This window comes from Catharus ustulatus, chromosome 16 (assembly GCF_009819885.2).
Source record: "Catharus ustulatus isolate bCatUst1 chromosome 16, bCatUst1.pri.v2, whole genome shotgun sequence".
Classification (NCBI taxonomy): Eukaryota; Metazoa; Chordata; class Aves; order Passeriformes; family Turdidae; genus Catharus; species Catharus ustulatus.
Genome location: NC_046236.1, coordinates 8,780,819 through 8,796,528, shown reverse-complemented (window position 1 = coordinate 8,796,528; position 15,710 = coordinate 8,780,819). Strand labels below are relative to the sequence as shown.

The following is a 15,710-nucleotide window of genomic DNA, read 5'->3' as shown; positions in this document are numbered from 1 at the left end:
CAAGGTCAATAAAGAATAGTTTTTCTATGTCTCAGTGGAAAGAAGAATGTTATCCATGTGATTGCAAAGGATCTGCCAAATGGGAAAAATCAGTCAAACAAAGAGCACAGGGTTGCTTGCTGGAGTAAACAATTCTAAATGAACAAAAGCTGTACATAAAAGTAAAAATGTTCCACCCCCTAGTGAAAGCTGTTTTCAAAGCTCTGTATTCTTTCAGAATGTTGTAATACAGATTAACCTAATGTTTTTCTTCTGCTGATACAAGAGTCTGGTTCCTCATTTTACTTATGTGATTTCAGCTATCCTATTCCGTTTTGATATTTTAAAATTTTACAAACTGCCTTTCACCTTAATAAAATCTGCTTTTCTATTTCCTATATTTCAGAAGATGTGTCTGTACTACACACATTTTACATCAAGCAAGTTTGTTGGGAGATTTATATATAAAAGCTATGCTAGAGGTAAAGAAAGCCAAATAATCCCAAAAAATCTCCTTTTGAACATGCAGTTTCAGGAGAGGTTAGTTACCCTTCCAAGGCATGCAACTGAAAACCAGCAAACAAAATCCTCTGGGTACATACCAGGAATACTGGGCTGCAACAGGGCTATGTGCTAATTTAAGGTGCTCAATGTGCTCCCAACTTGGAGAATCTCAGCTCATAGAAAGCACAGGGAAAGTGCTGTATGAGGAGGGCCACAGCAATCCCTTAAATCCCAAAATGAGACTGCAGCAGCAGGATAAACCCTGTTTTACAATAGGCAAGGCAATACATGCCCAGTGCCTCGATGGCACAAGACCTGTCTGGATTTTAGGGTTTCTGTTTGTACAGCTGTTAAGGAGAAAAATAGAGGGTGGATTTCATGTCCCATATGACTATGGATGTCCTGTATACAAAATACTCTCTATTGCATTGCATTTTATCTAATATTCTGTGATGTGATGAGGCTGACATTTTGCAAATTTTTAATAAAAATTACAACATTCAGAAACCTCAGGGCTCACACACTTTCACATTAAAATGAGCAGGTATTTTAGGTATCTGCTAGCAGTGCTTTTAGTCAGTAGTGTCCTTGTCTTATCATAACCTGTGTTACTTAAGCATAACAATTTCCAATCACATCATACCAAGCAGGAAGCACAGGCTGTCAGTATAAATCTGGATTTCAGGCAGTTATTTAAATAGTTTTTGACATAAACTTGCTTCCTATGCAGATAGAAAAGTAAGATGTCCTCAGGATTCAGATAAGCTGGAAAGATGGAGAAAGAAGCTTCCTGGCTACGTTTTTTTACTGGAAATTTCCATTGGAGAAATGTATTTTTCAGGCTGTGACACCTCAAACTGAACTAGCTTGCTTAAAATATTTTGAAATGCCTAAGGAAGATGTTGAGAACAACTTACACTACCTGATAATCCAGCTCATTTCTTTCAGACAGCACATATCTAAAGCAATGAACAGTGTAAATGTCAGCATCATCAACCTGACTTGCAGCTGTGCCATTCCTTATGTTGAATTTTAGCCATTTCAGTCCTAGAAGTCCTATCATTCTTCCAGCAGTGTGAGAAACCCATTTCAGTTTTCAGTTGCATTTTTAAAAGTAATAAAATCTGAACTTGAGCAGCACCATTCCCATTCCATCTCTCTGTCTCTGCAGTCACTGTGAGCTCCTGCCACTGTGGGAATCACAACTCTGATTCTGCTGCAATGGAAACCATTCCCTCTTCTCTGCTGAGATTCCCTGCATGCTGGGGAAAGGTGTATGGACATAACTGGGCAGAACAAACTGGCCCAGGATGCCATTTACACAGTGGGGATTGCAACTGTGCACTGCTGCCAGTCTCAAGGCACTGCCAAGAAAACCATTCTCACAGAAAGCTGGATTCAGGAAAATCACAAGCACTTTAAATCCCAAGATGTTTGTGTAACTGAATGCATGAAAATTATCTACAGAGAATGCCTAATTTAAGAAGGTGCAATGTTAGAATTAAATAACACTGTAGTGCTCATTGGCAGCATGATCAGTATTTTATATACTTTTAAAACATCAGCTCCTCTCTGAAGTCCTGAGACAGAGGAACTGAGGCCCTTAAGTGCTGTAGCAATGTAAGTTAAGAAAAAATAAAATCTCCCACATGTCACTTATTTCTTCTAGTACTGGTATTTCTACCTGAATAGGTCATATGATTTCTCCTATCAGAACAGTTTAAAATTTTAGCACTATGTTTCAGTCTCTTTACTGTATTTTTCAGACTTTTTATTCCTTACTCTTATGTTTTCATAATGAGAAAACCTGATTAAACTATGCTTTAGTCACATGCATGTTCTAAATCATAGGACACTGTAGCCACCACTGCAATAATAAGCACTAGTGGGACTGATTAATTTCTTTGGAGGTGAGCTGGGGGTGTTCTTGAGGAGCACAACTGTTAACTGCTATTTTTGACCTGCTATTCCTACTACAATAAAGTCATCTACTGCTTGGTCTGCCACGTTCCTGGGAATGCTCACAGTTTATCATGTCTGTGCTGCAATGCTGAGGCACAGGTGATGGCTAAAGGAAGAACTGGAATGTGTCTGCATTCAGTGTTCATGAGCTCCTGGAAAGGGAAAATTCAAAAATCTGCAAAACTTGGAGCTTTTGTCCTATTTATGTAAGCATTAAGCGCAAACATCCTTATCATCTAATTTGGATGGCAGACATCATTTTCCCTCATCTTAATGTACAAGACTGATGTTCTGGTTTGACACTTGATTGTTTCAGCGTAACAGTGAATAAACTATGACCTACTTTGTGCACTACTGTATAACACAACTGGCTTGTGACAGTAGCTTAGGAAAGGTTTACGCTGCCACACTCTTTATAGAGTGCACAGAACTCTACGAACCAGAATTTAGTCATTTACACAGTTGAAAACAGTAATGAAAAATACTATAGACTCAGACTATAAGAAGATGAAAATCCATGAAAGAAAGTCTATTGGAGTAACTTATTAGCAGGGGCTTAGATTAAAATATATATATAGAAAGGAGTTTCACCCTAGCCTCCCAATGAAATGCCAAAGAAGCCTGAACATGAAATTGGAGCCACCAGCAATCTTGCTGAAATAAGACCTGACTTTTAAAGAGACAGTTTTTTTTATAAAGTGTTTATAATTTTAGCCTCTTACTATTGGAAGTCTGCCTGTGTACAATTATTATTGAAAACTTTCACTCCAGGAAATATTCAGTCACTAGCGATAGGAAAATGATCTATTCAATACTGATATATTAACCAGACAAATAATAAAATGGAAATTATACCTACCCATAGATACTCCTGCAAGTCATGAATCTGAAAGTCAACCATTAGAGGATCACTCAGCAGAAGAGGCTTCTGCAAAATGGATTTTTTAAAGTGACAGGGCAAACAAACCTAATTCTCCAAATCAGGAGCAGAGTTTGTCAAATGCTTAGTCTTGCTTTCGTGACTGTAGAGGATAAAAAGTTTCAGGGCATTTTTTAATTCACTTAGGATCAGATTAGCAAAGCAAAAGCTGACATTCAGGAGACTTCCAAGCACCAACATTCAGTGATGCATATGGGAAATAAGGGCTGAAAGATCTCTGGCAGAATTTGTTTGTGCAATGCACCATTGCTTTCTTCATACTTTGACAGGAAGACTGAGAATTCAATAGAATATATTTGAATGGTATTTTTACAATTCAAGAAGAATTATATTTACAAAAAGAAGAGAAATACAGGAAGATATAAGTACTAGAGTAGATGAACAACTGACATGAACACCTGAGTTAGGAGAGAAAAAACTACAGAGAATTAGATGTACTGGAGACTCTTGCTTACAATTATCCAAGTGTCCTTCAAATCATTCAATGATTTGAGATTTATGAAGAGACAGCCACTGAAACACAAGAGTTTGTGGAACACAACCCTGGACTGAGAAGAAAATCCAGAATGAAGGCAACCAGCACACTTCCAGAGCATCTCATTAATGCAGTATTTTTCAATTTAATTAGTCAAGATGGAAAAAGAGAATGATGAAAACAGAAAGAACTAACCAGAAATAGAAATCGTTCCAGAGTGGCAGGTCCTCAGCTAAAAGCATTCTGGGATTTACAGAATCCAGAACAGGCAACAGAAACCAACACAGGCAGAAACCCAGAATTCCAGATTTTCTGGGCAGCTTCATGAAAACTGCATTTATACCCATTAGCCCCTCTTATTTCTGACATGATTCCAACTTGCAGAATATGGTAGGTTCTGTGAAGATACCACATTTAAACTCTTGCACAGACTGAACAAAGCATCAGGTAAGAAAGCAGAGTGTTACATCAGGAAAGATCTGGGTGACTGATGCCACAGGGAGGGTTTCAGGGGAGTCAGGGCAAGCAGCTCCTGTGCTCTGCAATCTCTCACCCACTTCTTTGTATTCTGAGTTGTATTTTAACACTCCACTAACAGCCCATGGTCTTTCTTTCCCTGCCCCACTTCCCCCCTTCTTTTTATGAACCAAGAGTCTCAAATCTAGTTTTGCTGCAGGACTATTTGGAGGCTTTATTTTTCAGCTGGTGACAGCCTTTTCTCCAGACTTCTAACACATCCCATAGTTATAAATAGAAATTTGGGGTTTGCTTATCTAAATGGCTTTCAAAAAACACCAGCAGCATTTTCAATAGAAATGCTTCAATGTTTTTTGCTTTTAAGGTTAAAAGCAGAAAAAGGAAACAAAGAAGATTGCAGAACCCATGAAGAATTTCTCCTCTCTTTAAAAAAAAAAAAAGAAAAACAACAAAAAACAGATGTTTATATAATCACAGAAAAATCACCAAATTGCAATTGGCCTTTTTTTCCATTATAAACAGTTATTAACAACTGCAGAGTGATGAGTGAAAATACAGCTTTGGTACTGGAGGATTAGTTCAGACTTGTGCTCACAGGCCCACTGCTGTGCCTGTGTTAGCACAGTTCAGAAGATCACATGCTGTAAATTATCTAAATTATCATCTTCCCTTTTTATTTTTTCAAACATTCCCAATGTAGTTTCAGAAATTAAATGTTACTGTAATCTTTATAAATTTTCAAAGATGTCTGAGTCAAGGGTGTGGACCAATAAATTGGATTCTGTATCATGAGTCTTATGACTTTTATCACTACATTCTCAGCTGTTAGTGCCAAGATTAAACTTTCAGAAACATCTCAAGCATTTTGAATTAGACTTGATGAAAACCACTAGCACATACTCAGCCTTCAGTTCTGCTTTGTTCTTTGATCTTATTTTTTTCCTTAAAAAAAAAAGAAATTGTAAGGTCTTCTTCTGTATAAATTTAATTTTATACATGTGCTTTTAAATCAAAAGCAATCATATATATGCTCCCATTTTAAACCATTTTGACTGCAGCACTTTTGCTTTCAGAAAGAAAAAACCAAATACCTGTAAATATCCATGTTTGAAAAAAAAGGAGAGTAAAATTCTCTTAAGTGCAGTGTACTAGTGACCTTCCACTTTTAACCTGCTTATAAAGCTTAGTGTGAAACCAAATTATTAGAAAAAACACATTCAACATATAAGATCTTAATATATATATGTGTGTATATAAATCTGTTATATAACAGATTAAAAGTGTAAAACCATAGAATAAGAGGTGGTCATCACTTACAAGAATTCCATTATGAGATTAATTAAAGAATTACAGCTGCAGTAGGAGGGCAGACGAAATTAGAAACAAATTATTTTGTTTAAAATCTTCCTGAATTATTTCAACCACCCTTGGTGAAAGTGGAGAGGGGAAAAAAAAACCTCTCACATAAAACTGATTAATTCCTTCTATTTTACAGGGCTGAATTTTCCTAAATAAACCACAGAGATGCAGTCTTTAAGAAATCCGTTAGTTATTCAGGCTATGCTTTTTCCTAATCCAACATTATTACCTGCAGCAATTTTAAATATTTTCTTAAGCCTAGTGTAAGATTTCCCATTTATAAATATATCCTCTTTTCAATATTTTTTTTGGAAACTACTCAGTCCAACAAACATGCATGTGGTTGTAACTTCATTTAGGGCCCCAATAATAAGGATATTTATGGAATTAATTTAAAGATGTTTCACAGTGTAGCCATTTTTTTCTGGGTTCTGTATTTAACATTTTTCTCTTATCCTATTAATTCTGCTTTGATGTGATGTGATTACATACAGGCATCCTTCAAAAGGATGCAGACTAGACTTCCCCTGTCCAGCTTAACTTGATATTAAGCTTTTGAATCCTTCCTCACTGTTCAGGTGGAGACCTCACAGCTGTGTAAGGAGTGAGTGAGCATTTCTTTGCTTCTTGACACTATGCATTTGTTCCTGCTCTAGCACCATAAATATGTAGCCTTTTCTCCCTTGTACCTCATTCATATTTGCAAGGATTTTGCAGAACACCTCCATTCTGAGTTCTTCAGAGAATTGCTGGATGCATCTACCCAAGGGAAAAGATTACTGCCATGAAAGAAGCACTTTTAAAATCTCTCCAGATAGGTAAGTAACAACCTCTAGTGCCAACGGAAAAATGCAGCTTGAAAATGTAATGGAATGTAAAAGAATATTCCCTCCTGTATCTGGAAATCATCCCCTCACCTGCTGTGAAGATAACTTTCTGTCTTATTTTGATTTAGCTACATTTTCCACACACTGTGCCTTGCAAAGCTCAGGCTATGGTTGATTTAGAAGACCTGCCAGCTAATAGGGTCACAGTTGGTATTGCCATAAACCCAAGAATATCTCTTTCTTTTACTGTTTTCCCTAAGAATACCGATTTTTAAAACCAAAATTTTACTAATTTTATACAGATAAGAATAGGAAAAAAAATCCCCTTAAGACATACCATAGCTAGAAGCACTGTTTGTATAGCAGCACAGTTGATCTTTCCAACAGCAGAGAAGTAACCATTGCAACAGTGTCAGCAGAGTGTTTTGGTGACACAAGGGATGAATGAAGATTTGGTATTTTCATTAAAAAGTTCAATACTTTTCAGATTCCTTACTTTTCATTTCCAGTGCTGTCCCATCAGTACTAAATCTGCACAGAACAGTGCTCAGAACCACAATCTACTACTCACTCCCATTCTCTGGAGGTTGAGTTTTAATTAACTGTATTTTCTGTAGAAAACAAGCAATTTTTTAATTCTGAAAAAAATTCTGGAACAAATTTATCCCATTAGTTGTGCTATATTAAAGAAAATTCTTTCTCCCTTCAAGTCTAAAGCTGTGAGCCACTAAACTGAGTCTTAAGTGGTATGCTTATCTTTACATTTTCAGTCTGAAATTGTTCAGAGTAAGGACTGTCATACCTTAAATACAGATCATTTTGTGGAATGTAATTTTACACAGCAGTGGAGCAGTATAGCAAATAAAATGTCAGCCAAGAATGCTGTAGCTTTATGATCCTGGATATGTGCTGAAAGAAACACACTTTATTCTTTGCACTCAGAAAGAATTTTTGCCAGCATGTGCATTAAGAGAGGTCAACAGTCCTGCAAGGTGCTATTAATGCATAAAGTAATTTTCATGCAGTTTTCACACTTTCTATCCTAGAGCACTTTGCAAAGCTAATAAGAAAGAGTATAGAAGATGGACTGAGAGAAGAGTAAAGAATTTCACGGGAAAAAATAGAAAAGTTTCACTTGCTGTGAAGCAGGGGGGAGTCAGAGGTTTGCACCATCACAGCCCTGCCTGCAAACCATGCAGCTCATGTGGCCCTGACTCCCACTGACAGAGTGGCCATCACAGACAGGAACCCTGCAGCCTGGGAGTTTAGAACATTCTGTACTGACACTGACCCTCAAAACACTGCTTGTGACCTGAGGCTTGGGGAAGCCTTCCAAAATTGAGTGATGGGGTTAGAATCACTGGTGTGTATTTGAATGGAAGTGTGTAATATCACAGTGAAGGGTTTGGAATTTGGGGTTTTAGAATATAGTAGTAAGACAAGGTGGAGGTTCTTGGGCATTGGCTTTTCTTCCTTCTTGGTTTTAGGTAGTAGTTTTTGGTTGGATAGAAAGTACTGCAGTGCAGGTCACAGGTGTTTGGTCATTGAGTCAAAAGTATAAGTAATATAGATATTAGTTTTTAATTGGATAGTTAAGCCTTAAAAGAACTTGTAACTATCAAGATACACCAACATTTTCTCACTTTTAGCTGGTTAGCCAGAAGTACTGAAGAACTCACTGTAATATAAACAAGAATTAATAAACAACTAAGTCCAAACATGAAAATCCATCTCTCGTGCTTTCAATCCCAACTCTGACTAAAAGCAAGAAGGAAAAAAAAAAAAACAGCCACTAATAGATGGGCACTTGTCCTTCCCTGGATTACTGCTGCACCATTTCCCTTGGTGTGGATGTAAGGGCTGTGACACTGCTGCTCAGGGAGCTGATGGGGCTGACCCAGCACAAAGGGCTCCGGGGGCGGCGGAGCGGAGCCGCTCGTGTCACAGCCAGCTGTGACAGCACAGTGCCCTGCCAAGGGAGGGAGGGGACAGCAGCCTTGGCCAGGGAGCACAGCACTGTCTTAATGGGGAGCTGGCTGGGTCACCCCATAAAATGAGACTGTTGGTCTCTACTGGAAAAAGAAAAGACACTCCAGAAGTATTTTGTTCCAGTGTAGTTCTAATGAATCTCAACTGTTTGTTTCAAAATTAATGGACATGTTTTAACACACTTTCTGAAACCCAAAAAATAAATGAAGAATTACTTTGGGGTTTTTTTAAATTACAATCTGTTTACATTTCTAATGTCTTCTTACTCTCTTTTCTTGAAGTATCATATACAAACACAATTAATAAAATTAGGTTTTTACCTAGAACATACCCTAGCAATGAGGTTTCATTGTGCTGAAAATCCCAACAAAGCAGACTCTGCCTGTTAGCTCACACTAACTGAGTCTTTGGCTGATATTTCCATGGAAGGTATGCTGATCTTTCTAGTAGTGTCAATAGAATCACATTACTGCTCGAGTCATCATTTTCTAAAAGCTATTTGGCAGCTCACCATTCATCCCCTACAGTTAGATTCAACACTGTTTACAGCATCCAATAAACAGAGTTAGTTAAATACAAATTAAAGAGATCCTTCATTATTTTTCCTAATGTGGTTAATTTCATAATAAAATGCTGTATCTACTTTGAAATGTTACTTTTTTTCCTTTGACCATGAATCTTAATGCTTTATTTGTGCTGAGTTTTTAGTAACAATAAATGCTTTGTCTGCTTGATGCAAAGAGTTCAGTGGTTTAATTAAAGGGGATTAATTGAATTACTGAACTAATTAAACCAGTTAAACCAAATGCTTAGAAAGAAAAGGTTAAAAAGTAGTTGTGTTATGCTATTCCTTATTGTGTGAGTGTTCACAATCCACTTCAGCACCAAGTCAGCCAGGCTGGGTGGAATCACTGGTAAAAGCAGTTAAACTAACCTTGCTGAATTTACAATGAAATAGGGTTTAACAACACTAATAAACAGCAGGATAATAAGAGCAGAAAAAAGAGCAGCTGGAGCACTAACAAAATGAATTATGGCATCACAGCTGAGATTGATAATGAAAACCCCTGGACAGTAACTTCTCAAACTAGTACAGCTGTTTCCAAATAGCCATCTGTCTGGGGCCCAAGGCTATCTGATGTGTGGGCACTCTTAGCAGAGCTCAGTTAAGAAATTACAGAAACACTGTGATAATATTGAAAGTTGATGTGATATAAGCAATATAAACTTATACTGGTTTAAGAAAAAATTGAAAAGGGGCAATTTTGCAACTTGGTTTGAAGTGGTGAACCAGCTGCGTGTTGTAGAGTCCTAAAATAAACGATTTGATGACAGGAAAACTGTGAGAGTGGTTAAAAGGAAATTTGTTTTTCCTTTTGGAACAATTGGCACAGGAAGTCTTATCACTACATAAGTCTCCAAAACAACTTAAGTATAGTTTATAGAAAGAATAAATTCCTTCAGCACAGGAGTTTTTAAATCAATTCAACTGTCAAATGACACAGTCTACCCTTAGCCTCTATTTTTCTTTGTTGCAGCATTCTGAGGATGGGTTCACCTTGCCCTCTGAAAATGAACTTGTAGTTTTCACCTTTAAGATTTTACTTGTATGAAAACTGCAAACTGTGACTCTGTAATCATCTAATATCACTATTCATCCTTTTTCACATTGGTATGTTGTCAGTATACAGCTTTGTTTCTTAGAAGTGGGAAACATGCATCTCTAAGTTTTACTGGTATGATGGCCAATGGAACATGTGAAAAAACATGCCTTGATGAGATGATAAAAATATTAACAAATTGAAAACAGAGAACAGAGTCCAAACCACAAACATTAAATTGCAATCACTTAAAAGGCATTAGCAAGCCTGTGAGGTCAACCTCTGTCATCATCTCCAGAAATGCAATTTTTCAACAATTAACACTGACAGAATTAACCATGTATTAGAAAGAGAAAATTCATCTTTTATGTTTTAAGTTGATAATAAAAATAATTTTTATAGGAAATTTTAATTCACTGTTTTCAGATACTTAAACCCAGATATATCAGTGTTTTCTTTTAAAAAGGAAAGTTGCCTACTTTTTTTACCAAGTCAACTCATAATAAACTGTAGTAGAGAGGCTATGAAATCCCACTTGGTTGCTCTGCCAACATTTCCTTTATGTGTCAGTCAAGTCTGCTAGAAGACAATTTAATGTCTACTGATTTTATCTTTTCATCATTTTTGTGCGCTATTACTACATGATTTAATCTTCTAGGTCTAAGCTATTAAAACCAAGAATTCTACTTCCCTTCCTGCATAAAAACATCCCATGTACACACACAAACAGTTTTCCCTTGTTGTGATGTAGGATTTTGTTCCTCAGAATTAATTCTTTTCAACTATAAAATATCCCTTGGGCAATTTCAAGGATTGGTAAAGAAAATCTGATATTTCATAGATTAAAACTGCAACATAAATACAAATAAATGTTTGGAGAATCTACACAGCCCTATCACCAAAAATTATCACTCTCCTGTAGTTCAGGGCAAAGACTGGCCATCTGAGAACACCTGTGACAGTGCCATCAGACTGCAGGGCACACATTTCCCTTCTCTTCAACACCTGAACACAGAGCTGAACAGCCTCACACCTTCTCAGCTCCCACCCTGGGTGTGGAAGTCACTGCCCTGCATGGATCAGGGCTGTCAGCCCACAGAGGCTGGGAAAATACAGACTGAATCCTGCATTAGCAGGCAACCAGGCTGGGGAAATAATCTTAATTTGATGACCATGATTATTTGTGTGCCTACATGAATGGGAACTTGCCCCTGTAAGTAAAGCCTTGTACACAAACAGGGCAAAAAATAACACATCATAGTGGCAATCTGGCCTTACTTCCCTTGGCAAGTTTGGTTGGATTTTTTTTTTTTTTTTTTTTTTTGGAATTGTACAGGCCAAGTTCTGCTGTAAATAACTACAGGAAAATGCCAATAGACTATTTACTAGATAGAAATCCCACCATTCAGAAAAACTGTACTACAACCCATCTGGTACAAATCAGCTTTACATGATGAGGAGCTGGTATGTGTCTAATCCTGCCCTAGAAAATACAACGCCAACAAATTGTCATAGTTTTCTGGAATTATTGAATTTAGGCCCTATATTATATTTTTCATTGCCACTTTCAGCTTCACAGGCAACTCAAGTAGAATAATTATTGACTGTAAAGAAACAGCCAAGCATTTCCACCAGGTATTACCTTCTCTCTCAGGATCAGTGTCCTACTGTGTAGCCTATTTTTTAATACAACTCAAAGTATAAAAATTCAATACAATGTAAAAACAAACCAACCAACCAAACTCACAATTTAATTCACTTACCTTTGGCTTCCTGTTTAGTCCAGAATTTTTTCACTACCTCAGTAATGTGCCTCTCCTCTCTCAGCTTCTTTTGCCACTGTCGTAGCTCTTGTATTTCACTATCACAACGAACCTGTGAAAGGAGAATCAGAAAATAAAATTAGAATTTTATACCTTTATGATACCCAGGATGAGGATACAATTTTTTTCATAAGGCTGTGGCTGGGCAAGTATGTGACAGCCATTCTCTGCTGGGCCTGAGGTAAAAGCAAAATCCCAGAGGTTTACAGTTTTCAGCTTACACAGAAATAAAATCCACATAATTGACAAATCCAATTGAAAGCATAAATATGTCTATTAGGGGATCACTTTGACTACCAAGGACTCCTGAGAATGAGATTGCAGTGAGATGCTAATTCTTTTGAGTTAATTAAAATTTAAAGCCTTATGCTGAAGGGTATTAGTGCTTATAAAAAGGCATAACACTATGAAACCAACCCACTGACCAAAATAATAAAACAGAGAAGGAACATGAAGGGTCACACAGGAGAAAATTTATTCCATCAACCTGATTCACACCTGCCATCAGCTGCAAATAGACTGCCTGGCAATCCCACCCACACAATTTTCACAAACAGGAGAAAACCATTAATCTGTTATTTAAAGTAATTGGGCTGAATTATATGGTATCCTTTGACAGTCAATTACCTTGTGAAAGGCATAATTCTGCTTCCACAAAAAAATTACAACAAAGGCCTTGATTTCATTTAGATGTAAGTTGAAATTTTCTAGTATTGTTTTTGTACTGATGTAGTTCCTACTAACATAGAAGTGAACTAGCTCTGCATCAACAGCTTTTACCACTCTGCTACTTACACTTGTTGTAAGCAGGGTTTGATTAATTAGCAGTGTGTTACCCATTGCTGGCATTCACACAATTACTACCTCCAGTGCACAAAATACTGTCCTGAACAGCAGTGGAAAGGAACATGCCAGTATTATCTTAGACACAGGCAATTATTCTCTTTGAGTCATAGTCAAATTGTAATAGAATTATTTTTAAAATGCAGTTTCTGGGGTTTGGGGTTTTTTTTCCTAAACATTACTTACAAAAATATTTCAGGATTAAAATTATGTAAGGAAAGTGGCTGCCCCATCCCTGGCAGTGTTCAAGGCTAGGTTGGATGGGGCTTTGAGCCACCTGGTCTGGTGGAAGGTGTCCCTGCCCACAGCAGCAGGGTTGGACTGGATGATCTTTAAGGTCCCTTCCAACCCAAGCCATTCCACGATTCTAAGACTCAGTGTCCTAGGAATTGAGTCTGAAATGGAACAACATGGTAGAAACAAACAGCAATAAGATCAGTTTCTCCTGGACACAGTTTTGCTTGCAGGAAGATTACCACTTAGTTCCCTAGAAAATTTCTAAATCAGATTGTATTTATTGTGCTCTTACAGGATGTGGTGAAGAGTTTGCTCTGTGACTTGAACTCTATAATATGCTCTTCTCCATTACACTCTGCTTTTCTCCCACTTTGCTAAGACACATACAGAGCAAAAGAGCACGACTTACTTTTCCACCAGCTACAAAAAACCCCAAACCTTAAAGAAAACAGTATAAATTATTTATCAAAAGTATTCTTTCCTCCCAGGATTTCTCCTCTGTGCTGCAGGTAAGAATGCAATGAACAGTAGCTAAACTCCCATAGCACTTTTCAATCCACTTAGAAGGTAACTTGCTGTTTCAGCCAGTGCACTGGCAGAGCAGAAATACAATACAAGGTTACTCAATCAATAAAAACAACCAAGACTTTTGCTCAGTGACTTGAGATCAGATACACCTTAGACCTCCAATAATATCCCATTATACTGATATCTTTCTGTAGTATCTTCTATGAAAGTTATAAGAACTTCTTACAAGGTTGCTATGAAATTTTAAAAATTAAAGAAGTTACAACTACTATTGATAACTTCAGCTATACAAAAAATAATTTTCTATTAAATCCATCAAATACTATTTGCAAAAATAAAATATAATCCAAACACAGGATAATTTATTTAGGCTTGTAGGACACATTTTTTTTCTTTTATACTGCCACATATGCTTTTATAAGGCAAATAATTCCTTATGACATGGAGTCATTTTGTCTGCACAGGAAAAGTTAAGGAAAGGCTTATGGAACATAAGCATATAAATGACAGAAGTGCAAGAGGCATGGAGATAGAGAAATTACTACCTCTATACCTAAATATAAAATTTCTGAAAATATGATGTTTCCATTTGCAACTTCGGCTGTGTAAGACCTGTATTTTGGCCCATGAAAGGGCTACAGTTGTCTCTGAATATTGGAAAAAAACCCAATAATTCTTAACTGTTATGAAAGATAAAAGGCAAGTATGGTAGATTCTGTATAGACTCCCTAAGCAAATGAAACAGTGACAGTGCAGTGAAACACACAGTGAAATACAGAGTTCTGAGATAAAGGCAGAGTCAGATGCTCAAATACTCCAAAGTCAGCATTAAATCTAAGCAGTAAAATGAGCTCCCAGAACAAAGTGTCTTTTTAGAAAAGTGACCTAAAAAAGGAAAAAGAACACAGATATGCCACCTGCAATAAAACAGGTGACAGGAATGTAACAAAATCCATTAAAAAGTTACAAATAAGCTGAATAGATTCCAGTTCAGCATAGTTGTGATATAGTTTAGCACACTGATAATTCCTAAGAAAGTTCTGTTTTGAAACCAGGGTGTAATGCTAAATGAAAAAGCCATGACTTAGCAGCAAAATCTCCAGGCAAATAAAGAGAGAGTCAAGGATCTTGTCCAAACAACTGACATGTCTCTCCTGCACACCAGAATGCCTGAAGCCCTGGAGGGTCTTAGCTTTGAAGGGAGAGTTCACTCCTACACTTGCTGGAAATAACAGGAAATATTTGTGTGGCCTTCTAGGTGTAAGCCTTTGCTGGTAGCCACAGCTTGCTGGAAAGCAATATAAACTGTGATAGCAAAAACACAACCACACTTTGCAAGATACAAAGCAAAACTGAAGCATTTTTATCTTCAACTTTTGCTCAAGGGACATGTATAAAATAGCAGTGAATATTTACATAATGCTGTCCAATTTCAAGTCTAAGATATAACAAGATTTAGTCAAAACCCCTCTGCTTTCAGTGCTAGGTGAAAACATGTAGCACAACAGATAAGGATAACACTAAAGGTTCACCCACAGTCATCAGAGGAAACTCTATTAATGAAAAAATTCTGTTCGTCTGGAATAGTTATGCAAATTTTAAAGATTAAAAAGATCCCATTTTAAAAAAATGGCACTAAGCAAAGATTCTGCAGTAGAAGGGTGAAAGAATATACATATATATATATATGATATATATATCATCTTTTGTTGGAAAAGTGCCTGGAAAATTGACACCTAGCTGAATACTGCCTTGGCCCATGACAGATGAATGGAACCTCAATAAAAAAGAATGGTGGAAAGGGAAAAGGAAGAATTCTGATGGCAGAGCTGTCTCAAGTCTTATTTGAGTGCTCCTCCTGGCCCTCAAAGAGCCCTCTCAAGATAATTTTTTCCTTTCTGTGATCTCAGAGAACTCAGCAGTTGTATTTCCCACTGCTGTTCATTCTGGAATTTGGTTCTTGATTAAACTTGAAATAATTGTCAGAGTGCCCATCGATGTCTTTGTATCAAAGATTGTAGCAAGGATTTGGTTGATGGCAGCCATTAATTATTATTATAACAACTAAACAAGTGTTCTGAAATGTGCTGCAGATAAGGATGAATTCACTGTTTTGATCATGCTTTACTATCAGAGTTCTCAAGATTCTGTACCTATAGCTTTTTT

At 37.0% G+C, this 15,710-nt stretch overlaps 1 protein-coding gene across 1 annotated transcript in view; it reads right to left on the bottom strand.

Annotated features, from left to right (window-relative positions):
- Positions 1 to 15,710, bottom strand: part of IQCK (IQ motif containing K) — a 38,035-nt gene that overhangs the window by 2,208 nt on the left and 20,117 nt on the right. Inside the window, exon 8 of the mRNA XM_033073909.2 lies at positions 11,877 to 11,988. Within this exon, the coding sequence (XP_032929800.1) occupies positions 11,877 to 11,988 (112 nt within the window). The remainder of the gene's footprint in view (positions 1 to 11,876; positions 11,989 to 15,710) is intronic.